At 42.0% G+C, this 27,961-nt stretch overlaps 1 protein-coding gene across 2 annotated transcripts in view; it reads left to right on the top strand.

The window, feature by feature from the left end:
- SMAP1 (small ArfGAP 1) overlaps window positions 1-27,961 on the top strand; it is a 100,190-nt gene that overhangs the window by 52,821 nt on the left and 19,408 nt on the right. For both annotated transcript variants that reach the window (XM_089530980.1, XM_089530979.1), the window contains one exon: window positions 17,651-17,735. In XM_089530980.1, the coding sequence (XP_089387106.1) occupies window positions 17,651-17,735 (85 nt within the window). The remainder of the gene's footprint in view (window positions 1-17,650; window positions 17,736-27,961) is intronic.

The following is a 27,961-nucleotide window of genomic DNA, read 5'->3' as shown; positions in this document are numbered from 1 at the left end:
GATTTACTTTTCCCTAACTAATACAGCATGTCCGCGCCATATGCGGGTGCGCTATACATGGCTTTAACCTTATGCGGAAGCTTAAGCCGCTAGAAAATGAATGGCACGCACACCGTGCTAAACACGGAAACACTCCCCCATTGAAACTAATGGGGTTTGACCATACACGTTTTTCCCTATGTTTGCAATTTGTCGTTGCAAATGTTTAAAATAAATACAAGAATAACATAATAGTTTGAATAGTTGTGAAAGCTTAAAAGATGACAGTACTACCTAACTGTCAGCTGGAAATATTAGTGGCACAAAGAGGCTTGTGGATCTGTGGAGTGATTTTTTTTTTGTTGTTGTTCTTTTCAATAAGAAAGAACTTGGATTGTGTTGTGTAACACTATAGTAGTGCTCCAAAACTGTTTTAAAGCACGTCCTATATAGCCAACTTTTGCCAACTGTGTTGTAGTTTGTTTAAAAGCAGTGAATTCTTTAGAGTCCATTATAACTGTGGCCTTATATAAAGAAATAAACTAGGAAATAGTGAAGGAATGAAAGCTTCCCTATTTTGTTACCTGAGTTGAGAATTGATTTGATTTGAATAATCTTGAATATATTTAAATTCAATTTAAAGGAATACAATGACATCTAATAGAGCAATCTTTAATGAATTGTTGTAAACATTTTTTCTTTATTGATGTTGATGCTACTGATAAATAAAAGGAATTTAAAAGTAAACCAAAAGACTAAACACTGTTCCTTAATATATTGATTGTCAAGAGAATTTATTTTTAAACAAGTGTTTAATTTCCCTTCCTAAGCAGTGAAATATAAGACAACATAGACAGCTTTTACTATTGAAAATGGCAACTTACTTCCAAAGTATTCTCAAGGGACTAGACCTCAAGTATCCAAGGTAAACCCTCAACTCTTAGTATTGAGGACTTGCTACCAAAGCCTAGGAGGATTATTTGAAACAGGTAATTAAAGGACCTGAATAAACAGGCCAAAATAAAGCTGCTTTGGGTCACTTTGGGGGTATGCTGTTTAAATGACACACACATCTTAAGATGCCAGAAACTGTGCCAAAGCTGCACTACAGTCCTTAGGACTGGAGCATGGATTTGGCGTGGCTTCTGGCCTTGTAGGACGCATGCAGAATTTAAACAGCATACCTCCAAAGTGACCTGAAGCAGCTTTATTTTGGCCTGTCTGTTTGGACCCAAAGTTAACCCTTTTGTCCCAGCTCTTCCTATAGAATCCCTGCTTCAATTTATAGTTTTTAAATTTTATTTTTGTTTTGCTTTGTGGCACTTAATTCACCTAGAGCATGAATAGGGAACCTGTAGATGTTGAATTACAACTGTCATCATTACTCACCAACAAAATCGCATTGACTAGGGAGTTGATGAAAGTTCATCATTGACATCTGGAGGGCAGATTGTTCTCTATGACTGAACTACAGTATGTAGCCTTTTTTTTCATTTAAGATTTTTAGACCAGTTCTTTCACTTCTGTCACAATTGTTGTAGTCATTGAAAAATTTTGTATCACATACCAAAGCTAGTAAAGCACCTGTATGGATAACTTGAGCATCTGTTTTTCATGTTCTTAATTTAGGTCTTGAGTATCATTACATCATTGGCATTGCTTATTTATCTTTACTACTGACTGTCATACCTTCAGTAACTACTTCAGTTTCTACACGAAGTGAGGCATTGGTGTAAGCCACATTCTCTTTGGTACCAACACACATCTCTTTTCAACCATATCTAGCTTTGGTACCAGTGGTACAGGCATTCTGTGCAACTTTGGTATTCAACAACATCAGATATTCAACAACATCAGATATACCTACCGTGCTTATTATTGAGCCTACAAAAGGAAATTCACCTTCAAATCTGAAGTATCCTGAGTCCAGTTCAGCATCACTGTGCAACATGGTGGTGTCCTTATCCTCTCATCTTCCTAATTCTATCAGGATCCTGCTGTTCCATCAGAGTATAGAAGTCCATATCCTGGTTGTCATGAGCAAGTATCTGACTTCAGATTTGGCAGCCTTGGCAAAGTGATTTCAGGTGGTACTCTCTGATAGGTCTGTGGCACTAGTTGTTCCTATGCTTCTGGTTATAAGCAGCTAAGGAGTCATGGGATCATCATCTGTCCTTTGAACATCCACACAATTCAGATTCAAGAGATGAGTGTTTTTTTTTCATTTGTTTAACTTTCCAGCCCAGTACTGTATTACTGCTGAAGGGAGTGCAGAATAAGTCTAGACAAAATGTTTATATAATTCCCTTCAATTCAATTCTACAGAAACCCTGTCTTGCATGAAAGCTATTAAATGTGCATGTTGAGATACCAGCTATTCTATGAAAGATGACCACTTTCTCCAGTGATTTTACAGAAGATAAGTTGACTAAGATTGTTCATAATGAAGATTGTTGCCTTATGAAGCAACAGACAAATCTTTGTATCCTTTTGGTAACATGACTGGCTTAGATTAGTGGGATTTCCTCAAATGGTTAAATACACAGGCCAGGAGAACTTATTTTTTGAACAGAGAATTTTCAGGCTTGCAGGCATTCCATTTCCTAGTTTTCAGGTACCTACATACCTTCATCCCAGGGCTTGGAGAGTTCTTTTCTGTCACTTTAACTTTCTATTAACTGTTCACCACCCACCCCAAACTTCAGCTCTGGAATTTCATCAAGTGTCAAGACAATTCTGCAGACAGCTGCAACTTCACACCATCCTTTAATCTTATCCACTGCTGATTGAAGCTCTTTGATACATGATGGAATCATCAGCCCAATTCTGCAGTGGAGTTGGAGTGACATCAGTTTGGGCATTCAGTCTTGTGTGCCTGAACTGGGCATCATGTTTGTGCCTTTTCTCTAGCCTGTCTGTGGACAAGACAAATAGCCAAAATGAGAATGATAAAGTGCAGATTTATTTTGCTGACACACAGCCACATTCCATTGTGTTTTTTTATGGCTTAAACGATGGCTTGGGTGATGCATCTCTTATGATCTGATGTACTAAGAAATGGGGCAAGTGTATTATCCATATGGACAGTTGCTTTGCCTCTTAGGCGGGTTACAGACCGCCCTCAAGCGGCCGGTCTCCCGCCGCCGCCATTCGCTGTGGAGGGAAGCCCCAGTGGCCAGACCGCGAGGCTTCCGGTTGCAGCGAAAAAGGAGCGCCAAAATGGCGCTCCTTTTCAAAACGCAGAAGTGGCGCTGCGAGGGGCGAAGCGTGCCCTCGCGGCATCACTTCCGCCGCGTCACGTCTGGACACTATGTGTCCAAGACGTCAAAATGGTGGCGCCCATGTGGATGGGCGCCGCCATTTACAACGCGCTCCGCGCGTGTTGGGGCTGGGGCCAGTTAGGAAGGGGCTACTCTTCCTAACCCTAGCACGGCCCTTCCTAACCCTAGCACGCACAGAGCGCTTCGTAAGTGGTGGTCTGTTATCCGCCATAGTGTCATAAATTTACCCTATTCACACTTGCCACAGAAATATGGCACCTACCAGAGGCAGTGAGGAAACTGTCTCCTTGATCCTTTAACCAACATTAAATTTATTTATAGTTTGCACCATTTGACTGGTTTCTTCCCTGTTGCAAGGATGCACTGCAGGTTTATTTAATGTATTCTTTATACTCTGGAGTCCTACCCAGCTGCTCCATAAGTATTTATTTGGTTGCAGTTTCAGTAAACAGCTTTCCTTTCAGTATCATTTTGGTATTTTATTGTTTTGTTCTGTCATCAAACAATTCATTAAAAAAAAACAACTGAGCCCTTGGCTATCTCATCTGGTTTCAATATGTGCTTCTCAGTGACCCAATGTTTTAGTTGTGCTATTGGTCAACTGCAGCCTCAGACTTTTGACCCTAAAGATGGCTATTATACAGCATGTATTGAAGCAGTGTTTCCCAGTATCAGCACAATGTTTTTCTATGTGAGTAATCGTGATGATTCCATTATACTATGAGATTGCTCAGTTACAGATTTTTCCATGTTATATGAGCATTATTCCAGTATTTTTGCTTCCTCCTAATTCTTTTCTTCAAGTTGTACTACTTTTGGAACTGATAGCAGCTTTTCACTATGTGCCAAGATGAAGCTGTGTATTGATGAACAGTGCTCTCTTTTGTGGTATTTTGTATTAACTGCTCACTCTGATCTGCTTAATAATCTACCATGTGTGTGATGCACAGAGACCATGAAGAAATAAGCTAAATGCTTACTTGTAATTGTAGTTCTTTGAACAGTCATCAACATTCATATAACCCACTTTCCATTCCCTTCCACAGGAAGTTTTCTACTTTTTCTTCCTGTTTTTTTTAACATCACGCCTGTCCTAAATTCCAGAAATGGGAAGGGTGACTATCACACACCTTGAGTGTGCAGAATAAGGGAAGGTTTTGACTACCTGCAAAAAAACTTGTCAGCTCCAGTGTGTTTTGGACAGAACTCTGCACAGAAGCAGAACCATATCTGCAAATGAATATATTAGTTGAAGAACTACAGTTACATCTAAGCAACTTATCTAAAATTAATATATTAAAATATTCAGGTTCTTCTGGAGAATATTCAGTGCCCCCCCCCCCCCCTGCAATTTGAGGGCCAGATAAATGTTCATTATCTTAACATTATTGTGTTCTGCATCTCTTACTGAGTGGCAGTTCTTGTTCATGTAGCAATTATGAATGTTAAAAGATTAAATGACAGTTTGCTGAAAGGCAAATGGAATTAATTTACATGACCAATAATTATAGTATCATGTATTGGCTTCTGGCAGTGGGGGTCAAAACTAGTTACAGGCTTTTTGTTAATATGATCTGCAAAGTAATCTGCATTCTAGTAGTAAGAAGTAATTCACAGTAATTATCATAACTACATATTTTAAAAGAGAACAACAGTCTGCTGAGATACGCACACACATGCACACACATGTGCATGGGGAAGGGGGGAATTGAAAGTTTGGTATTTAAAAGTTTCTATTTATCCAAGCACATTAAGTACTTTAAATAGTATTTAGTTTGCATTTTTGCATATTTATTATTTACTAAGAAACAATGGAGATGAAACAAAAGAATTCCCATACATATTAGGAGAGGGTACATAAATAAGTCTCCTAGAACATGTTTCAAACCAGTCTTTGTCATTATACAAATTGTAGATTTGGTGCTTCTGGCCTTATAATTCCTGAGATATGTTTTTATGAGGGGGGGGGGGGAGTTTCAATCTTGTATGTACAGTATTTTTACAAAGTGCACAATTGCAATTTGAGTGAAACTGAATAAAATACTATAGAATTGGTGAAACTTGCCAATTCAATTTGCTTATCCATGAAATTCATGAAAATGATGTGTGATCTATATTAACTGCAATAAGATAATACAGTGGACCCTTGTTATACACTGGGGTTTGGTTCCAAGATCCCACGTGTATAACAAAATCCATGGGTGTTCAAGTCCCATTAAATATAATGACATACCAAAATGGCATCCCTTATAAAAAATGGGAAATCAAGGTTTGATATTTGAAATTTATACTTTTTTTTGAACAATTTCAAATGGCAGATGCTTGAATCCATGTATTAAAAAATCTGTGTATAAGAAGGGCCAACTGTAATCTTGCCAGCTGTCATCTTCTGGCCTGGTGGGAGTGAAAGGACAGGCCCAACGCCATTCGGCCCGGCCTCGATTAAGAAGAAGAGCCCTCCCTCCAGTCTATCTGCCTTGGTTCAGGCCTCAGAGGTAGAGAAAAACTGCTGGACCTGATCCCCTTCCCCACCACCATTCCCTTCTCCTTTTGTGTCTTGTCTTTTTAGATTGTAAGGCTGAGGGCAGGGAACCGTCTTATTAAAATAATAATTGTAAGCTGTTCTGACAGCCTTTAGGGCTGAAGGGTAGGATATAACTAACGTAAATAATAATAATAATAATAATAATAATAATAATGTCACTTGCAGCCTTCTTAAATGGTCTCCTAGTCATAAAATATTGGCCATCTTTTCTCTGATAATAAAGTGGTGTACTAAAGTTCATCAGCATCTTGAAGAGACTTCATGACAGAAAAACCAAAGAAAGCAAATTTGGAAGTAAAAGAAGGGATACAATGACCATACATTTAATCTGAGAATCTCAGTTCTAGATAAATAGGCTACCCTTTATTCCACCATAATCTAAGACTTTTCCAGCTCGAGTGAATATATGTGTTTCAAATATTCCTTTCCACTTCCTGCTAAAGACTAAAAATATTTCTTAATATAGCCATATTTTCAGCCTCAATAGATTTATCTGAATAATGCTCACAAAGTTGGTTTGATAAGAAAAAGTTTCCTGCCTCTGGTGTGTCTTTTTGGTTCTCTGTAAACTTATTGTTTTTGTTATTATTTTAAAATTTGTATTGCTGTTATATGCCTTCTAGATACTCCAGTAATGGCGTCCCTGTTACAGGTTTTCATGACAAGATTTATTTAGAGATTTGTCATTGCTGGGAGAGTGTGACTTGCCTAGGGTCACCCACTGCATTTCTATGGCTCATGGGGATTCAAACCATGGTCTTAATCTAACACTCAAATGACTATACCATTCTAACTCTCAAAATGCTGTATAGTTCAAAAAATGTTTTGATTTGAAATTCATAAGCCACATTGCTAAGCTCCTCAATATATGTGAATTGAGAATGGCTTGTGGTATCCAAAGTGTTCTGAAAAATCATTAATTCCCATGTTGGAAACTGCAAAACAAATAACCATTCAAGCCTGCTTGGCACATCTTATATTGATCAACTGCCTGTTTTTCTACTAGCCTGCAAAGAAATAAATGAGAAATAAAGCAAATTGAATTCTTCTGTTTTTCCCTCCTCCCAGATGATGTCTGAAAGAAATAATGATAAAACAACCAGACTTGGAGCGTGTTAAATGAGAGAAAAACATAAATAGACTGAGCAGTGTTAAGCCTTTAGTAATTTAAACTGTGTGGGTAAAATCAGACATCATGCCAGCAGAATTCAGGTAGTGCAACTGGATCTCCCCCTTCCCCACTGCCCCAAACTATGTTTTAGAAGGTTTCCCATACTTTTGGTCAGTATTTGAGGACACACGGATTGGGTGAAACACACACACACACACACACACACACACACACACACGGTTCCAATGAAAATATACATCACTGCCTCCAAAAGTACAGGTTTATCTTTAAAAATAAGTAAAACATCATAGAGTTAAAGCCTCTAATGAAGTTGGGCAAGGCTTTTCTTTATAAAAATTTTACTGTTTATGCTGCGCAGGATTTGAAATGTCCCCATGACTAAGAGCCTGCTCAGCCTCCCCTTTGTAGCAAAAGAATGGTCACAATTAATTGGAGTTAGTTTAGTAATTTTTTAAAAAATGCACCAAGCAAACAGATCAGGTGAAGGGTAGATTGGCTAATCAATAGATGCTATCCTTCAAAGAGAGCAGTTTTTTGTCCTCTGAATTTTTCCATCAGCTACGGTCTGCACAAACGTGGTAAGCAACTTGAAATTTTAAGATTACACATGCCTGTGAGTATACTAAAATTATGAACCGTAGGTAATTAAAACTCTCCAAGGTGCTTTAGTCAGTACACTGGCTGTGGGCTAAATTCACTTGTCAGTCCAAACTATATTAGGCCAATTATGTGGTGGGCCTTAATAAATCAAACCTGTATATGTTCCATTAATCCCTATGGGTCTGTTCTAGTTGAAATTAACAGTTGGGTTAAAACCTGTATGTTTTCCAGGTTTAGAACTGACAAATATTTTAGAATTGCCCCGGTGTAACAGGATGGTCTCAGACCAGTATATGGTTGAGAGGAAATGATGCTGAAAGCCTTTTACAATTCATTTTTCTTGTTTGCACTTACTTTATATACTTGTGTATAGGTTGAAAACTTGTAGTCAAAAAATTGAGCCAAAAAAACCTGGGGCAACTTATCCATGAGTTAATGTAAGTACTGTACCTTAACTCTTAACAACAAAGGAATCACCGACTTCTCTGAGTAGAGTGGTGAAAGATGAGAGCTTAGTTTGTCCCAGGCTAACCTAAAAGAAGCACTGACCATGTCTACTCTCTCCACCAAGACGTTACTTCTGGCCTTGTTGAATGCCTGGGCAGGAAAAGGCAGCAGAGGCTCTTGGGCGCTTGCCGAGCAGCACTGAGAGAATACAGGAGATTCGTGCTTCTTTTAGGTTCTCCGGGAGGGGGGGGGGTAAGCTCTTGCCTCTTGTCACTCTGTTCAGTGAAGAAGATTTTTCTTTTTTAAAAAATTAAGAGTTAATATTGTACCTTAACTTTTATCAAAGAAAGAGCCATCCTTTTCTGTGAGTAGAGTGGTAAGAGAATATCTTTGGTTGCTGAAAGGTTTCTCTCTTTTGCCATCTGAAGCTCTCTTATCCAAATGCTACAGCAAGTCACAATGTAGTGGTAGCCATTTTGTTTGCATGTGTTACTTCCATTATTGGATGTTATAACTTCCCAAGAAAGGAAGACCTTCACTTTTATATGCTTAATATTGCAATAAATCCAAGTGTAAGCTTGTGATTCATCCTGTTGTTAATATAGTACTTTAAAATAGAAAAATTAGTGTTTCCCATATCAAAATGAATTCTGAGAAGAACCTGAGAATGTTGTAAATTGTGTCATTCAAGCTAAAGGTTATTGAACTTCCAAAGGGATCCAGTAATTCTGTAGCTGTGAGAGAATTTCAACTTATTCTAAGAGACTGGAGGAAAAAAAGAGGCTGCACTACAAAAAATGCTGAAGTCAATGAAAGTGCTGCATTGTAAATCTGCATCTACTGATGAAACAGAAAAGAATCTGAATGCCTAGGTCACAGAACAGAGACGAAATGGCTACATTCTGACTCAGTCTAGCATTCAGATAGGAACACATAATCTGGCACAGATGGCAAAAGGACAAAAGCAGCAACCAAAGACATTGCACACTTCAAATCATTGGCTTAATGGAAATGCTATGGATTTTGCCTTCACCAGCAAACAAAGCAAACAGAAGCTTTTTAAAGTGTTAGATGAAAGAATCATTTCATGCAATAGATTTGTTTTTAAAGCAGAAACAAAAGAATGACATCTATATAGCTAACATTAGTAATATGGATATAAACCCAGTGACTTTTATGCCTGGTATTCAAAATACAGCAAGCATTGGTGAAAAGACCATAGTTGTGAAAACACAGTCATGAAAAGTCATGGGTCACAAAAAGATCCATTTCAGTCCCCCTATCTAAGATATTTGTGTGTATTTGTCAGCTTTTCTGATTTTAAATTAGGGTGCGCTGGTGTCACAGTGGTTAAATGCCTGTACTGCAAGCCACAAGGTTGTGAGTTTGATCTTGATTTCAGTAAGGCTTTTGACAGGGTTCCCCATGACATTCTTGCAAACAAGTTAGTGAAATGTGAGCTAGACAGTGTAACTGTTACATGGATTTGTAACTGGTTGACCGGCCGAACCCAAAGGGTGCTTAACAATGGCTCTTTTTCATCCTGGAGAGAAGTGACCAGTGGGGTCCCACAGGGCTCTGTCCTGGGCCAGTGCTATTCAACATCTTTATCAATGACTTGGATGACAGAATTGGGGGTATACTTATCAAATTTGCAGATGACACCAGATTAGGAGGAGTAGCTAATACTCCAGAGGACAGGATCAAAATTCAAAATGACCTGAACAGGCTAGAAAGCTGGGCCAAAGCTAACAAAATGAATTTCAACACGGAGAAATGTAAGGTACTGCACTTAGAGTGGAAAAATGAAATGAACAGATATAGGATGGGTGACACCTGGCTGAATGAGACTACATATGAAAGGGATCTGCGAGTCCAAGTACACCACAAGTTGAACATGAGTCAACAGTGCAATGCGGCAGCTAACGAGGCCAATGTGGTTTTAGGCTGCATCAATAGAAGAATAGTATCTAGATCAAGTAATAGTGCCACTCTATTCTGCTCTGGTCAAGCCCCACCTGGAATATTGTGTCCAGTTCTGGGCACCACAATTTTAAAAGGAAGTTGAGAAACTGGAACGTGTCCAAAGGAGGGCGACTAAAATGGTGAAGGGTCTGGAAACCATGCCCTATGAGGAACGACTTAGGGAGCTGGGGATGTTTAGCCTGGAGAAGAGAAGGTTAAGAGGTGATATGATAGCCCTGTTTAAATATTTGAAGGGATGTCATATTGAGGAGGGAGCAAGCTTGTTTTCTGCTGCTCCAGAGAACAGGACCCGGAGCAAAGATGCAAGCTACAGGAAAAGAGATTCCACTTCAGCATTAGGAGGAACTTCCTGACAGTAAGGGCTGTTCAACAGTGGAACACACTCCCTTGCAATGTAGTAGAGTCTTCTTTCTTAGAGGTCTTTAAACAGAGGCTGGATGGCCATCTGTCGGTAATGCTTTGATTTAGATTTCCTGCATGGCAGGGGGTTGGACTGGATGGCCCTTGTGGTCTCTTCCAACTCTACAATTCTATGATTCATTGCTATCTTTTTGCAGACAAGTGAAGACTTTTTTGTTCCAGGAGGCATTTGAGAATTGATTACTTAGGAAGAAATGAGCCTGGTATAATATGCTGGGTTTTCTTTTCTTTCTTTTCTTTTCTTTTCTTTTCTTTTCTTTTCTTTTCTTTAATGGTTTATGTTTTAAATTGGTTTTAATTTTTTTGTTATTGGAATTACTTTTAACTTTTCTGTGCTATAAATTGTTAATTTTTTTTTTTTTACAATGTCAGCAATTCTGAGTCCTAAACCAAAACAAAGGAGGGCTTGTATCTATCTGTGGGACATCCAAGTTTATGTACCTCATAAGGTCCATATTGGACAAGTACTTACTTACTATTACTGGATGTCTCCCCACACGTTGCACAGCCACAATTTACCATCATTCCCTCCTCATATAGCTAGACTTTAGGGTGGGCATGGGCATTAAAAGAATTTGTAAGTTCTTGTGCATAATTTTTGCTTGCTTCATCCTTTAAATCCTGTATTATACGCCCTTACATTTTATCCACAATTTATCCAATTTAGCAACTTTGCCCCCCAGATCCGCCCACCACCTATACAGTTGTCTCTTAATATCCACAAGGGTTCTGTTTCGGGCCCCCTCCCCCACGGATAGCAAGTTCTGTGGGACCTCAAGTCCTGCTCTTCTCAATGGATGTGTGATGTGCACTCGACCATGTTGGCGCAGCTTTGTGCACATATCACCATTGGGGAGGACAGGGTGGGACCATCTGTGAATGCTCCAATCTACAGATGGCAAGCCTGCAGAAGAGAAGAGCCAACTGTACATGAGGTTGACTTACACACGAGTATATACAGTACTAAAAGAGTATCTGAAGAATGAGGGAGGGGAATGGTTAGCCGTTAACAGTACAGTGGGACCTTGGTATCTGCGGGGGATCCTTTCTGGAATCCCCTGTGGATACCAAAATCTGTGGCTGCTCAGTGTTCCCAATGGTAGTGCATGCATGGGGCCACGCCTCCATTAGGAACAACAGGATGGAGGCTTACCTGAAGTCCCATTGTCCCTAATGGCAGCTTGGCCATGTGCACACAGTGCTAGTGGGGACAGCAAGGGCTGCCCCTAATGGCAGCGCGGCCACATGCACGCACCGTCACTGGGGACAATGCGGGCTTGCCATTTGCGGATGCTGAAATCCGTAGATGGCAAGTCCACAGATAGCAAAGCCCTGCTTTACTTGTTTTGTGAACAGAACAAAACAAAATATGACACCTATGAATTCAATTTCTATCAAGCACCTGCATGATATTAATCAATGAATAAATAAAAATTGAGCCTGGTATCGAGTCCCTCTCTCTAGATTCCAGTTGCCATTCTGCTGTCCTCTGAGGGAGCCATGCACAGCTCCATTGTGCCTTGGTCTTACTAGCCTTTGAGAGAAAAAAGAGCAGCCAGCATGTGCTGGACATAATTCTCTTCACACACATGCCCTTTTCCTTGCGTGTCCTTTCTTATTTAGATGATGAGACTGAAGGCAGGGAACTGCCAAATTAATAATATATAACCTGCTCTGGGAACATTTTTTTGCTGAAGGACGGGGTATAAATACTGCAAATAAAATAATATTTCATAAACATTATTGTAATGAATATATTAAGTTAGATTTGCAGCAGCAAAAGGGGTAAAGTGCTGTAGCACTTTATAGGCTGCTATGTCTCACTGTATTCATTAATATAGTATATTGTATGATGACCTCTTTCAATTATGTCTTATTCATCAAGTACCCCAGCATGAGTGGATGTGTGCACCTTTGGATACTGCTGGATGCTGCTTTATTAATATTTTACAAAAATTGTGTATTAGGCGAGTCAACCAAAAAATGAGGAATCTCCAGTGCTGTGTGCAAATGGAGTTGAAGAGATACAGGCACATATTTCATCATCAGTACATTTGGTCACATGCCAGGACTGAATATTTTTCCACACTAAGCAACAGCTTTAATTAGGGCAAATGGCTGCTAGTTTTGTCCTATATAGGGAGGTTTCCCTTGTAGGTAGACATGTGTGAAGGCTAATGTATCTTAAAATGTTTATCTGTATGCTGCTGCAGATAGAAATAGGTCAGACAGTGGGGTTGTTCGTATACTGGTTAGCGTATGCTCTTTAATCCTCATCACAAACCTTCATTAATGTGCAGTGCTCTCTAACTGTTAATGCAGTTTTAATCTGTTCAGAGGGGATACATACTTTCTGAATCAAAGCAAGGTACATGTTGTATGATAATATAGGGCAAATTAGAACTTGGAATATAGCTAATTAATGCTTGGGCAAACCAATAGGGAGCGAGGATAAAATAGCATTTTCCATAATTTTAATCAGTTCTTCTGAAAAGAACTGAGCTGCCATTGACAAGATTGAACAGCTGTATTGTAAAACATATGTTTCTTTCATCTACAGACTTCTGTATAAACGTCTATTTTGTCTAAAATGTTTAAAGTGTTAGTAAGTTTATTCATGTTTGGACCATTCACATGCAAAACAAGTATATATGGCTAAAAAGTACAGCATGGAATAAATAGCATGTAGGTCAAGAATGCTTTTAAAAAATTCAAAAAGATTAAAATACTTGGATATAAACAACAGTGCTATGATTAGATAAGAACATACAGAGAAAAATCAACTGAAATGTTGGTGATAAACCTTGCCAAAATTTTCATTGCTACTATTGTGAGTTACCATAAAGTCGGTATCAGACAGGAGATAGAAACTCTTTTCTGAAATAGTATTAAGAGTGTAAGCAAAATAAATCCATCCCCCAAAATCAGATCATGTTTCTGCATATAAAGAACAAAAGAACAAATAATGAGGTAAATCCTTAATTTCTGGAGCCCCACAAATACACAAATGGAGGGCCAAAGTGGTGTGAGAATATCTGCCATCAATTATAGCTATAGGCATGGTTTGAAAGCGAAGGGATGTAAAAACTAGCCAAGTTTTGAAAATGTAAGCTTTACTAAGTCAGCAAACAGCCTTTTTATGGTCAAATTTGTAGAGTTTATGCCATTTTGAAGAATTAAAATTATTATATATACTCATGTATAAGTTGAGAAATTTTAATCAAAAAATTGACCCAAAAACATGGGTTGACATCCCTGGGTCAATATAATATGTAACTTAACTCTATTCAAAAAAGGACCTATCCCCTTCTCTAAGTAAAGTGGCAAAAGGTGAGAGCTTAGTCCATCCCAGGAGGACCAACCCCCCTCTACTCTCTCCACCACTTCTGGCCCTTTTGAATGCCTGGGTGGGAAAATGGCAGCAGCAGTGGCTCTTTGGCACTTCTCCTCAAAGGGGCATCGAGAGAAGGTGCAGGGGGCTGGGTTGGTGCTTCTTTTATGTTCTTCTATGGTCTTCTTTGATAAGAGTTAGTTCCGACCATCACATCCTTTTTAACTTGTGCACTTTTTCTTAGCCCCATCTGCACCTGGTTGTCTCTCCCAAATATCATACAGCCACAATTTACTGTAATTCCCTCCTCATCCATCCAACCTTTAGGATGAGCACAAACCTGCTGGAATTGGCATCATTTTCCTTTGCTCCATCCTTTACATCCTTTGTTAAATGTCATAAGTTTTATCCACAGCTAATCCAGGGTCATATCAAAATCTATAATTTTGGCCCCCACACCTGCCCTCAACGCCTATATAAGGTTGACCTATATATAAGTATATGCGGTATTAATAGCTTGTCTATCTAGGTGAACCCTATAGCCAAAAAATGTACTCACTGAGCTTCTTGTCAAATAAGATGCAATTGAGGAAACCTTCAACTCCAACTTTTGCAGTTCAATAACTGTTCAAAACAGAATTTGGGAAAAACCCTGACTCAGGAATCTTTTAAAGTTCTCCAATAATTAAGTAAAATAAAATGAATGTGAAATCTTGTGGAAGGAAAATCAACCTCTGCCCAAATTAAAGCTGCAGAAGTTCCAGGTGGAAGAATTAAATATTTCTTAAGAAATGTTTTCTGAAGGGCCTCTATGTTAGCCATCTGAGAATCATCCCATCTCCTGGTAGCAGCACCATATAAAATCTGGGCAGTGATTTTGCCCTGAAATGTTTTCAGTGCTGGAACAACCAGGCAACTCTTTGCAATGCTGAACAATCTAAGGATAGTTCCAATAAAACTCAAGGTCACTGCTCTAGTAGCTTCTATATGGGACTTCCAGAAAGGGTTTTCTGTAAAATGAATGTGAACGTGTTTAAATTCCTTGACACAGTTCAATCTGGTTATCATTGATGGATGATTGAAAATGAGAATGAGAATACTTCTAAAGTGAAGCACCTTGTAAAATCTATACTGTGTGAGAAATTATTTTGCTAATTGACAATTGTAAAGCTGTGATATTACTGCTAGTTTGAAATCCAGATGAAAGAAAAATCCAAAAGCTAGTTTTTTTGGTATCCTTAGCTTAAGAGCCGACGTTGTGTAGTGGTTTGAACATTGGAATATGACCCTGGACTCTGGAGACCAGGGTTTGAATCCCGGCTCGGCCGTGTAAACCCACTGGATGCGCTTGGGCCAGTCACACGCTCTCAGCCTCAGAGGATGGCTATGGCAAACCTCCTCTGAAGAAACCTTTCCAAGAATACCCCAGGATAGGTTCACCTTAGAATCGCCATAAGTCAGAAATGACTTGAAGGCATCATAAGAACAAAACTGAAAACAAAACTTAGAGAACATATTAAATTTTGTGGCAAGCCTAACAGAGCATTTATCAGTGGCAGTATTTATTCCATTTTTTGAAAAAGGGTGAATATATTTATATAAAAATAGAATTCTAGAGCAATTGACATTCTGAAATGAAATGTGGAAAATTATGTAAGAAAACAAAGCAATTCATATAATGTTCTTATGCATATCTTCTAAGACATGAATCCCATGGGGTTCAGTGAGGGTTACTTTGAAATAACTAGTGTAATTACAATTTTAATATTGTCATCACATAAGTTACAATACTACTATAAATTTATATCATTTGATTACAAAACAGGGCTGAAAAATATGGATGGTTTTTCAGACAAGAAATCTTCAGTGGGAGTAATAGCTTTTTAATGTATAGTTAGTGAAGTATATGAAAAGGGCATCTGAACAGTCACACAAAAATATCTACAAGTCCTGTGCAGACTTTTAGAAAATTGCTTACATTACTTTCGTGCCGTAAGGGAGTTTTTATATATTTAAGGAATCACTTTAAATGTTCATTGCCATCAAGACAGTTAGCAGAAAAAACACTCCAATTAGTTTATATTTAAACTTGGTTTGTTCATAATGAGAGTAAAAGAAGGGTTTGTTCAGTAATTATGGAAGAAAGTTAATTGCCAACTACATTTGATGAAACCAGAATGCCATAAATATTTTCAATAAAGGATTTTTTTAAGTGGCACATGATAGTATATAGTTTGTATTACAGACAGAATGCTTAAAGTGAATTCAGATGTGGAAATGGGTATCCATATTTTGTCTTTAAATTGTGTAAACCATGTTCTATCACTGTTGACTGAGGGACCTGTTTATGGAATATTTGCTACACACCCACTGCTGCCTTGTGAACAAACAACCAGGAGCACATTTCCACCACCACCCAAAAGTGGAAGAGAGTGGCTGGAGGACTCCACAGAGATCTCCTATACAGTAATCCTTTATATAAAATAAAATGGTGTAGTATTTGCAGGCTGCAGAGAGACACAGTTGGACAGAGCAACTTGGATTTCGGGCTGGCCATTAGCCGGTAAGCTGCTGTTGCTGCCAAGGCTGCACATCCTGGGTCCTATCACCTGCCAGCTTCTTGTGCTGCTTGCTTCCTGCCATCCTGCAACCCATTTTTCTTACCACCGCCACCACAGTCATCAGAAAGTTCACTTTATTTTTCATGCATTTTTTTTAAAAAAAGTAGGTTTTTTAAATCTCATCTATGCCTCTCTGCAACATCACATCTATGTCTGTCTCTGCAGCCCACAAATACACCAATTTATTTTATTTAAGGATCTCCATTTCTGTGCTGCAGGAGATTTTCAAGCAGCCCTCTAGCTGCCCACATCCACCTTCAAGGTGGCAGCACTCCTGGTCATTAGTTACTGGTTATTAGTTAGCGAAGCAGAAGTAGGCCGCTGGCAAATAATTCCCAAATCTAAAAATATCCAAAATCCAAAACACTTCCCAAACTTTTCTAATAAGGGAGGCTCAGCCTGTATTGCAGTACAGCTACAGCTGTACTACAGTATTGTAGTACAGCTCCAGTTAATGCTTTTCAAAGGTACTTTGAAAAATGCCCACTAGAGAGGTGAGGTTCTCACCAGGCAACACCATAAAAGGAGGTAGCCAGGTAGAATGGGATGATTTCTTAATTTAGCTCTGCTCATCAACCTGTGGTGGTTGTCAGTACACAGTTGCCTAAACCCAATTGTTTCCAAGCTAAAAGAGGCCCATTGAAGCAATGAAAACTTGGTAAATTAATACTTACATAAATGGATTGAGTCATCTTGACTACTGTAATTGGGACTAATATTTGGATTTAGCATGTAGAGAGATCTTGTAGCACCTTTGGGACTAATGGAAAGAAAGATATTGGCAGCATGATCTTTTGTAGACTTAAAACTAACCGGGCTATATCTTTGGATTCTACCATTTGGATTTAGAACATTGTGTGTGCATGTGTGAATCAATAATTATTGCCTGTTTAATAGGATTATAGTTGAAAATGCTACACAACAGTGCTTCATTTGCTTTTGCACAGTATACTGGCATGTTACCTTAAACCGTATGGTAGCCATTTTTGTAACTATAGGTAATTTGAGTGTCATGCAAGGTAAAATTCATTTCATTAGATCATCACTCTGTCTTGTCTCTAAAGTTATCTAAGCTAATACAGTTTGCATAGCAGCTAGCATTTTAAAATAACTTGTTTAAATACTGCTTATACAGTATATAAATCAGCATATTTTGCAGCACTTTTTACCAGGTTATGGTAAAAAACGCTATTTGACTTCTTAGACCAGAAACTGGGATGCTTTCAGATACAGAGTGAAGATGTATATGTTTATTGTGTTATGTTGTATATTGATTCTATATGAACTTTTATTTGTTTTTAAATAAAGCCTTTGAAGAAAGAGGATCAACAACTGGAGCTCAAAGCCAGTCCTAAGAAAGTACCAGAATCCACTGTTGATCTTTTGGGACTTGGTAAGTAGTTAGCTCTCTCTGCCTTGTAAAGAAACAGTTGTGGCATGAACTATATTACAATAATCTATTGGATTGTTTATCTCCATATAGTCATATATTATTTACTAAATTGTAAAATGGTGCTGTATTGTGATTTACCTAGAGAAAAAGACTGAAGCAAATGTAGCAATGCTCTCTACTAAAATACAAGGAATGAGCTCCTTAGGGAAGTTGAAGCTATGAATGTGATCTTCAAAGAATTGTGGACTTTGACACTTAGTGTCTTTAATTTTTTTTAAATGGTATTTGACTTCTTAGAGCAGATAGTTTCCTAATACTCATGCGCACAGTTTCTATTAAAAGTCCACATTCTAAATAACAATGCAGCTAGTTTTGTCATTTGAACTGGATTTTTCAAAGAGAAGCCTCTACCCCAGTTATTGAGAGGTTTACAAAGGCAGTTGTGAGATGAGATGTGATCTCTTTACCAGAGAAGAAAAATAAAGCAAAAACCTTTTGTGGAATCATGCTCTTGGAAATGCCTTCAAGGATGATGATGTAGATGTAGATGTAGATATAATTATTAAAAGTATTTTTGACTAGTCCTTCCTAGGATGTCAGGCTGGATATCTGCATGGAGTGTCGGTTGTAATGAAATGCTGAAGGCTTTCTTAAACTTAGCACATTGAGAATATTTTATAATTAGCTCATTCACAACAGGTCATTCAATTTCTGAGCATGTTGTGCCAGCATTTTCAAAAACCTAGTACTAATCAGAACTGTATCATTCTGCAACCTGTAACCCAAAAAGAAACATTTCTGCTGGAATGCTTAAATTTAAGAATATGTCATCCAATTCATGACAGTATACATTACCTAAAACCAGTTTCTTTCACTGCACTAGGGTTGTAATTAAGCATTGCCACTTAAATAGTACGCATTTACTAGCATTCTCCAACAAATCCAATATTTGTGGAAAGTGTCATTCTTAGAATAAAATGGTGCAAGTTAAGCAGTCTGAATTACTTCAGTTGACTTGCCATAGCTTGAGTGATTAAGGCAGGAATGAAAATCCTTTTTTTTTCCTTTAAGGATCCCATTCTCCTGTGAGTAATTTGCTGCGGGGAGAGGTACATGTTGATAGTGGATGAAGTTGGAGCTAGTGGTAGATGAAACGATCCTTTATTCTCTGTCTAAAACTCTCTGAAGTGCTGATATGTGTCAGCTGCCATGGTCTTCTCCCACAAAGGTCACCATCTTCCTGTCCAAATCACCATCTCTCTGTGTAGCAGCTCTGTCCACTTCTCTGTCCAGTACCTGTATGCACAAGTGCAAAGGCACTGGTCCAATAAAGAAGAGCAGAATCTCCAGTGGCCAGAGAGTTAGATGGCATTCTGGATCCTCCTCCTGCAGCCTGCTTGGTTTTTCTACTGGCTGCAGAAGGGAAGGCTTCTTTTCTTTTCCAGCCAACATGGAAATACACGCAGCTAACAGCAGAGGAACAGAGTGCTCTGTCCTTCCACTAGCTCTGTGCTGGCTTTGGAAGAGGCCATGTTATTCCCTAGGACCTCTGCAGCCAACGTAGATATTAAGTGGACAGAATTATCTCCTGCTGTAGCACTGCAGTCGGCGAGGGGGGTTCTCACTGCGAGCCAGACCCTCACTCTGGGTCAGAACGGAGACACAGCAACTACAAACCAAGGTCCCAAGATAGACCCAGAGAGAGCCCTTACCTGGAGAGCCTAGGGAGCAACACAAAGCCGGGGAAGTCTGGAGCCAGACCCACGCAAGCTAAGTGGCAAGTGGCTAATGGCAGTGGAGAAGGAGGAGCCTGGAGAGACTAGGGGGAGGAAACGCCACCAGGATGTGGAGAGGTGCAGAGCCAGATGGAGGCAGAAATAGACTGAGGGAGGGGAGGATAAAAAGTGGAACGGCAGAAACTCAGAGCGAGGAGGAAACTGTGGTAGTTTGGGTGCTAAGGGCAGATGCAAACGTGAAGGCAGAGATTCAGGTGGGCTGAATTTGAGTTTGCTACAGAGAGACAGATAGGATTAATGGCGAAAGAGCTGGGCCAGTGGTGTGATGAGAGGCACCTGGAAGAGAGAGTGAGCAGAACAACAAAGGACAAAAAGACCAAGGGACCTGGTGGGGTCAAGGAAGGGAAGAAGGACAGGGAAACCTTGAAGGCTGGCTTGGCTCAGGAGTCCTAAGTCCTTCAGGATGCAATCTCAGTTCCTTGCCCTAGTGGGCTAGGGTTCGAGGCCATGGACTGAGGGGCAAAGTATGAGTGGGAAGCAATGGAGAAGTCCCCAAAATGTGCTTAGGAAGGTTTGGGAGGAAGAGTCAAGCCTCAGAGAGAAAGACACAAACCTTGTTATGTTTGGAGATTATCACACAGGGTTATAAAATGAGAGAAAAGGGGAATACTCCTGTCATTATAGCGCAATTGCATGAAGATTTTCACATGACGTCACACTCATCCAATACTTCTCCCATGAATAACCTGGTATCGTCCCATAACTTCTTATGAACGTCCACAAATGGTTTGCCAACAGTGCTTCATTTGCGCTATTGCAAAGGCGTAGAAGCTAATGATGATACATTCATGCTATCAGGGAGTACTGTCAGGGAGCTTTTCCCAGACTGCACTTCAGCACATGAAATTTGCTCTGATTGCTAGGATTGTTTTCAGAGTAGATTTCTTATGATGTAGGACACTGTTTTATTTGAACTGGATATATATCATGTTGTTAACTATAGAAATGTTATTTAGTTCTGTTTCGAACTGAACCAGATTTTTTGGACATGCGTAGTAGCGCAATAGTGACTCATGCACAAAACATCCAATCATGATGCACTAACAATGCAGCAGTGCAGTCGGCTTTTGTATGTGGAACATGACCGCGTTTTTGTTTTGCTTTTATTTCATTGTTATAGTGCGATTGCGCAACTGTAGAACTATAGATCACTATTGCGTTATGCTTCCATTATCTTCAAACAGTACAATTGTTGTGGTATTGGCCCTAGTGTGATAATCTCCTTTGTTTTAGGTGAGGTGATGTTAACCTTCTTACATGTATTCATTTGCAAATGTTAATAAACTTTCTTCAGTTGACTGCAGACAGTGAAACAATGTTTGATTGGGCATGGAAAGCCCAGTTCCTCCCCTTCCCTCGGGGGGGGGGGGTCAGAGGCACACTTGCCTGCCATGTTTGGGTGCTAGACATGCATGTCATTTGAAGTTTCCTTCTGAGGCTGAGAGAGTGTCACTATCCAAGGACACAGAGCGAGTTTCCATGACTGAGCAGGGCCATGCTGGCTCCCTGGAAATCATAGTTTGCCTCAAACCAAAAGGAGAGGCAGATAGGAAAGAACATACAAGACCAGAAATTGAATACAGATTAGTTTGTTGGGAGAACCAGATGTTTAATAATAATTTTTTTTTACAGAAATTGAGGGAATGTTCTAGTATGCTGCTTTGTGTGGCACAAAGAATTGCAGTGAGGTGAATATATTAGTAATCTTGTTGAGTTTTTGTTGAGTGGAAACACTTTGTTGATGTATGTGCAGGATTCTTTGAATTCTGGTCATTGTTCTGACACAGTTTTGTCTGGACAGCTTTGAAGAATCTGAAAATAATTGTATAGTATGGGTTTATTAAGTCATTGTAGTTGGGCATATGTATATGGATGCAACCTCTTTGTTTTGTTGAATAAAATTAGTAGAGGTAAAGCAGTTCTGTTCCAGATTAGAGTGACCATATGCCCGCCTTTTCCAGGACATGTCCTACACTTCAGTCTTCTGGCCAGGAGGAATTTTCAAATTTTCTCCATCTTGAGCATCACTAAGAAGCATGAATTTGCATTTTCATTTTGGGGGCCAAACTTATAGATCTGTGACTTTTTAACATGGTAGTAGCTGGTGAGGCAGGCTCATCTGCCTTCCCTCTTTCTCTGTGTTTTGCTTTTCATGCATGCTCACTAGGATATCCAGAAGATGGCTGCGTTTCCCCTGGCAGTTATAACATTAGCACACAGCTATAGTGGATTGACTAGGGCCCAATTCCATTATTTCCCAGCTCAAATTTTATTCTAGACATGATTATTTACTGCAGGCATGCTGGTGCAACCCAGTAACAAAAGTGTTTCTCAAATCCTTCCATATTGTGCTCTGAATGCCAATGCAGCTTAAAAAAGCTTCCAGCTAGACAGAGGATGAGAAGGGAAAGTGGGGGCTGAGTATAAAAAAACTTTTTAAAAAGGAGTTTCTTTGTCAGAGACTTCATTAAGCAAGATGTCCCTCTGTCAAATATGGACTAACTTCAGATAAAATGGCTAGTGTGGGGGCCTTCCTAACCATTTCAGCAACAGATGAAAACTGATAACATTGTTATGAATTTTGGTTGATCAATTAATTGGTTATCCCATTCTCCTTCTTAATATAACATATTAAGTAACAGGACAGCCCAGCATTTACAGAGGTATATGATAATTCAGAATTACCATTGTGGAGTTTAAGCAGCTGACAAATAAGCCACTTTGTAAACATGGGGAAGCAATACTCAGCTTTTTAATTAGCTGTATAAAACATCCTTATTGGAGGAGCAGAAGCTTACTTTCTTCTTCGTGGTCTCTGCGAATCACACAAATGGGTTATTCTGCGCCTGCGCAGCAATGCTCGGAAACTTCTGGAATCTCTGGGCAGAATGCAGAGTAACTTTCTGCAACTTTTTGGCGGTAACTCCGCCCATCCCTATATAAGACCCCTAGCGGCCTGCTCTCCCTCAGTTCCTTCATTCCGCCGCGCAAGCAGCTCGAGGAACTTCTCAGCTTTGGCTAGTACTTCACGGATTGAATCTCTGGACGCTTGACCATCGGCTCTCTTACTGACCACTCCAACGGACTTCCCTACTGTTTAGACGACACTGTACGGATTGACTCGGACCGGTAACGACTACGCTTGTGCTCTCCCCTTCAGACCTTCCAGTCCCCTATGGCACCCTTCAAGAGGTGCTCCAAGTGTGGGGTCAAGATTCCCATCTCAGACGGCCACGACAAGTGCGTCCTTTGCTTGGGGGAGGCACATATTCCGGGCGCTTGCACCCATTGCAAGGCCATGACATCCCAGACCCTAAAGAATCGGGACCAAAAGTTGAAGGCCTCCCTTTACGAAAAGGCCTTCCAGCTGAAAACCTCTTCGGGAGAACCGGCTACCCAGGCCTCTTCGTCCACCTCCCATGCGGACAAGCCGGACAAAGCCAAGACCCTAAAGAGGAGGCATGGCGACAAGCAAAAATCCTCCAGGGAGGATGGGGACAGGAGGCTTGCTGACAAGCAAAAAGCCTCCAAGGAGGATGAGGGGTCCAGGTGGACTAGGTCGGCTTCGCCAGCACCGAAGACCCGGCGCAAAGGACCACCGAGCACAGTCTCCGTTCCCCCTCCGGACCGTAGGGCAATGGCCACTCCGACTCCGAGGCCCGTTTCAACTTCGGTCCTGCCACCGCTGGAGCCGAGGATCCTTGTTGCGCCTCACCTTTCCATCCCGGATGAGAGTCTCCAGATAGTCACGCTGGACCCAAGCTCTGAATCTGAGGGTGAGACCCCTGACTTGGATCCTCCGGCCTCTCCCCACAGACTGAGGTCTTGGCAGACGTCTCGTTCGCCCTCTCGCCGACCCCGATCTCCCCCACGCCGATCCCAATCTCCACCACGTAGAGATAGGGCTGCTCTGGGCACAGAGGCAGACGAAGCTCTGGATCGGGATCTTGATGATCGAGACCCCCTCGACAAAGACCTCTTTGATACCTACCCAGATTTGGTATATGACCACCATTCGGGTCAGTACTTCCTGCCTGTGGATGCCTCTCATCTGCGTAGACGGCTTCCGGGCCCAACCAGGACAAGGCTGCGTTACCCACTGCGCCAAGACACCACTCACAGGTTGGATGACATCTTTGTGAGACGACCATCCTCTGAGAGGGAACCCTCCCCACCTACCCAGCAGCCAAGCAGATCGCCTTCGAGATCTCGGTCTCGCTCCCGCTCACTGTCTCGTTCGCCGTCTCTGTTTCCCAAGGATGACCAGTCTCTTGCCTTTGGGGTGCCAGACGCACCGTCCCCTTCTGACGACGTTAGATCCTGTTCAGATAGAGTCATCTGTATGGCGGATGCGCTGAAACTGGAGGTTTCCCATCCAGAGGACGATGCCCTTGACCCGGTGGAGAGACGGATCCATGGCTGTGCTCCTGCTCCTCCATCCCTGACCTTCCTCCCGTCCCTGGACAAGATTGCCAAAAGGTCTTGGGATATTCCAGCTACCATTTCTTCCACTTCAAGGAAGATCGAGAACCTTTATAGGGTCACTCCATCAGGACCCTCATGGCTCTTTAATCACCCCAAGCCCAATTCGGCTATCGTGGAGGGGTTGCAAACATCTTTCACTCCCCGCCAAGCATCTTCTCCTGTAGACAAGGAAGGGAAAAAGATTGACGGCCTGGCAAAGAAATTTTATGCGTCTGCCGCCTTGGACATAAAGTTCGCCAATTATGCGGCCTGCATGGGGGCTTATGTACAGCTCCTCATGGAAAAGATGGATCCCATCATAAGTGAGCTCCCCGACGACAAGAAACGGACCATGACAGCCCTGCGTAACGAGGTCCACTTGATCGGAGGTCAGCAGATCATCTCGGCCAGGCATTCTACGGACTGTGCCTCCAAGATCCTGTCGGGCTCGATAGCCCTGAGACGCCTGGTTACGTTCTTCGGACTTGACCCCACAGGCCAGGTCTGCAATAGAGGACATGCCCTTCGATAACTCAGGCCTTTTTAATAAGGACACTGATGAGAAGTTAAGTTTCCATTATCGAATGAAAACAGCGGCATGGAAACATGGGATGTCCTCTTCTGCCAAATCCCCCAGAATGAGGTATGGCAGTCAGCGCCACTGGTACCCTCAGTCCCAGCAACGGTTCCAGCAGCACGACCGTCAATACCATGCCCAGGACAGGCCGCCTCAGAATCGTCCGTCGCAATCCCCGTCAGCTCAGCTGGATTGGCGCCAGTCATCTCAGCCTAGATACCAGCAAGGCTACAAGAAGAAAGACGGTAAAGGCAAGCGAAGGTTTTGAAGTCTTCCAGCCCACTTCGCCCCTTCCTTTTCTGATAGATTGGAGCCCTTCCTTAACACCTGGGCTTCAATCATGTCCAACTCTTGGGTTTTAGATATCGTCCGACGAGGTTATGCCCTTGATTTTTAGAGCTCCCTCCCACCGGAGCCTTTAATTCCATCCTACCCTCGGATGCCCTTCTTGACGAAGTGCGCTCCCTCCTAGACAAAGGCGCTATTGAACCCGTGGATCTGGCTCGGGCCCGATACTGCTTCTTCTCCAGATATTTTACTGTCCCGAAGAGGGACTCTGGACTTAGACCTATCCTGGACTTGCGCCAGTTGAATTCTTACATTGTTTACAAACGCTTCAGAATGGTAACTCTTGCTTCTATTTTACCATTGTTACAGAAGGACTCCTGGTTTGCCACTTTAGATTTAAAGGACACTTACTTTCATATATCCATCAGAGAGAGTCATCGCCGGTTCCTCGCCTTTGCCATCGGGACCGACATTTTTCAGTACAAGGTCTTGCCGTTCAGCCTTTCCACGGCCCCGAGGGTCTTCACAAAGTTTATGGCCCCAGTCGAGGCGTACCTACATCAGAAAGGGATAACCGTCTTTCCCTACCTGGACGACTGGCTGTTCACCGCTCCATCCCGTGACTCGCTGCTGCGGGATGTTCGATTTGCACTGTCCCTGCTGGATGCACTTGGACTTCAAGTCAACCTTCAAAAGTCTCACCTCCAACCCACAAGGAGACTGGACTTTATCAGGACGACGCTGGACTCCAGGGAGATGAAAGCCTTCCTTCCCCTTCCCAGACACAGCGCCTTGGTCTCCTCGTTAAGGGATTGCCTTTCCCGAAGAAGGGTCCGGGCCCATGTGGTCCAAGTGGCCATGGGTCACCTGGCTTCTACAACCTTCGTCACCCCTTGGGCCAGACTGCACTTCAGACCTCTTCAGTCGTGGTTCCTGTCCGTGTTCGATCCCGTACACGACTCTCCAATGAAGCTGCTCACCATCCCGAGGAAGGTTCAGAGATCCTTGCTTTGCTGGCTCGAACCCGACAACGTCTGCGTGGGCATGGCCTTCGTACCCCCACAGCCAGAAGTCACCCTCACAACGGATGCGTCTCTGCTCGGCTGGGGCGCTCATGTCATGGATCTCTCCATCAAAGACAAATGGTCACTGGCAGAGGCTTCACTCCACATAAACGCCCTAGAAATGCTTGCAGTAGAAAAGGCCCTCAAAGCCTTCTGTTGCCTCCTCGCCAACAAGGTAGTACTGTTGCTTACAGACAGTACCACCACAATGTACTACCTCAACAAACAGGGAGGCACAAAATCAAAGACGCTCCTGGACATCACCCTCCGCATCTGGGATTGGTGTATTGCCCACGGCATCCTCCTGCAATGCATCCACCTGCCAGGTGACCAGAACGACCAGGCGGATCAGCTCAGCAGATCTCCCAAGACTTGCCACGAATGGAGACTCCATCCAGAGGTGACGGCCGGGTTGTTTCTCCGATGGGGCCTACCGATGCTGGACCTTTTTGCATCCCTTCAAAATGCTCAAGTCCCGGCGTTTTGCTCTCGGGTGCGAGTGCCCGGTTCCGAGGGAGACGCCTTTCAATTCCGCTGGAGTCAGGGATTGCTTTACGCCTTCCCTCCCTTTCCTCTATTAACGAGGGTATTGTCAAAAATCATGACGGACCAGGCAGACATTATCCTGATCACCCCATGGTGGCCAAGACAACCTTGGTTCGCCCCCCTTCTACGTTTCTCCAAGGGACGCTATCTCCGGATCGAGTACCGTCCCGACCTCCTCTCTCTCCACAACGGGCTGATCCTCCATCCCGACATGGAGTCTCTCCCATTGGCAGCGAGGAGGATACAGTTTTGACTTCTCTGCCATCTGAAATTCGAGCGGTCATATTGGCAGCTCAAAAACCATCCACGCGCAGAGCTTACAGCTACAAATGGACAAAGTTTTTAGCCTTCCTCGATGACAGGAACATTACACCATCTCAAGTGTCGGTCTCCATGATTCTTGACCTTCTTATGTTCTTGACTAACTCTGGACTAGCCCTCAGCTCTATCAAGGGCTATTTGTCTGCTATTTCCTCTCACTATAGTTTTGGTGATAAGCCGTCTCTGTTTAGGAATCCCCTGGTTAAAAAATTTCTGCGGGGATTCAATAACTTACACCCACCTTGTTTGTCCCCTAGCCCGGCTTGGAGATTGGACTTGGTGCTTTCTAAGCTCACATCTAAACCCTTCGAGCCCATGGCCACCACGGATCTCAGACTGCTTACATGGAAAACGGCCTTCTTGGTGTCTATAACATCTGCTCATCGGGCTGGAGAACTATGTGCCCTGCGGGCTGACCAGCCCTACCTCCTCTTCCACAAAGACAAAGTTGTCCTCCGGACTGATATCACCTTCTTACCTAAGGTGGTGTCAGCCTTTCATTTAAACCAGGACATTATACTTCCGACTTTGGCTCCGAACCCGACCACAGACGAGGAGCGTCGCATTCATTCCTTAGACGTTAGAAGAGCTCTGGTCTTCTATCTGGACAGAACCTCGGGCTTGAGGCTTTCCAACAGGCTCTTCGTCTGCTATTCAGAGACTAAAAAGGGAATGCCCGTCTCCTCACAGAGGTTTTCTAAGTGGGTCACTAACACTATCCATCTCTGTTATGAGCTTGCCGGTGCCCCCGCTCCAGCACGGGTTCGAGCCCATGCAACTCGAGCGGTAGCTGCATCCTCTGCCTTCTTGTTGGGGATTCCCCTAGAGGATGTCTGCAAGGCTTCTACTTGGTCCCAGCCTTTAACATTCATTAGACATTACAGGCTGGATTCCAGGGATAGACAAGGTGCAGCCTTTGGGAGGGCGGTGTTGATCTCTGGTTTGCACTGAATACACAACAACTCCTTATGGTTATACTGTTTATTGGTGTTAATAAAATTGGTTGTTACAATGCTTGGACACTCCCTCCTCCTTTGACTTAAGCTTGCCAGTCTAACCCATTTGTGTGATTCGCAGAGACCACGAAGAAGAAGGACAGGTTGCTCACCTGTAACTGTGTTTCTTCGAGTGGTCATCTGCGAATTCACACAAATCCCGCCCATCCATCCC

This window comes from Sceloporus occidentalis, unplaced genomic scaffold (assembly GCF_023333645.1).
Source record: "Sceloporus occidentalis isolate IW3139 unplaced genomic scaffold, rSceOcc1.0.p SCAF_6, whole genome shotgun sequence".
Classification (NCBI taxonomy): Eukaryota; Metazoa; Chordata; class Lepidosauria; order Squamata; family Phrynosomatidae; genus Sceloporus; species Sceloporus occidentalis.
Note: the sequence above shows the minus strand (reverse complement) of the source record. Positions and strands in the feature narration are given on the sequence as shown.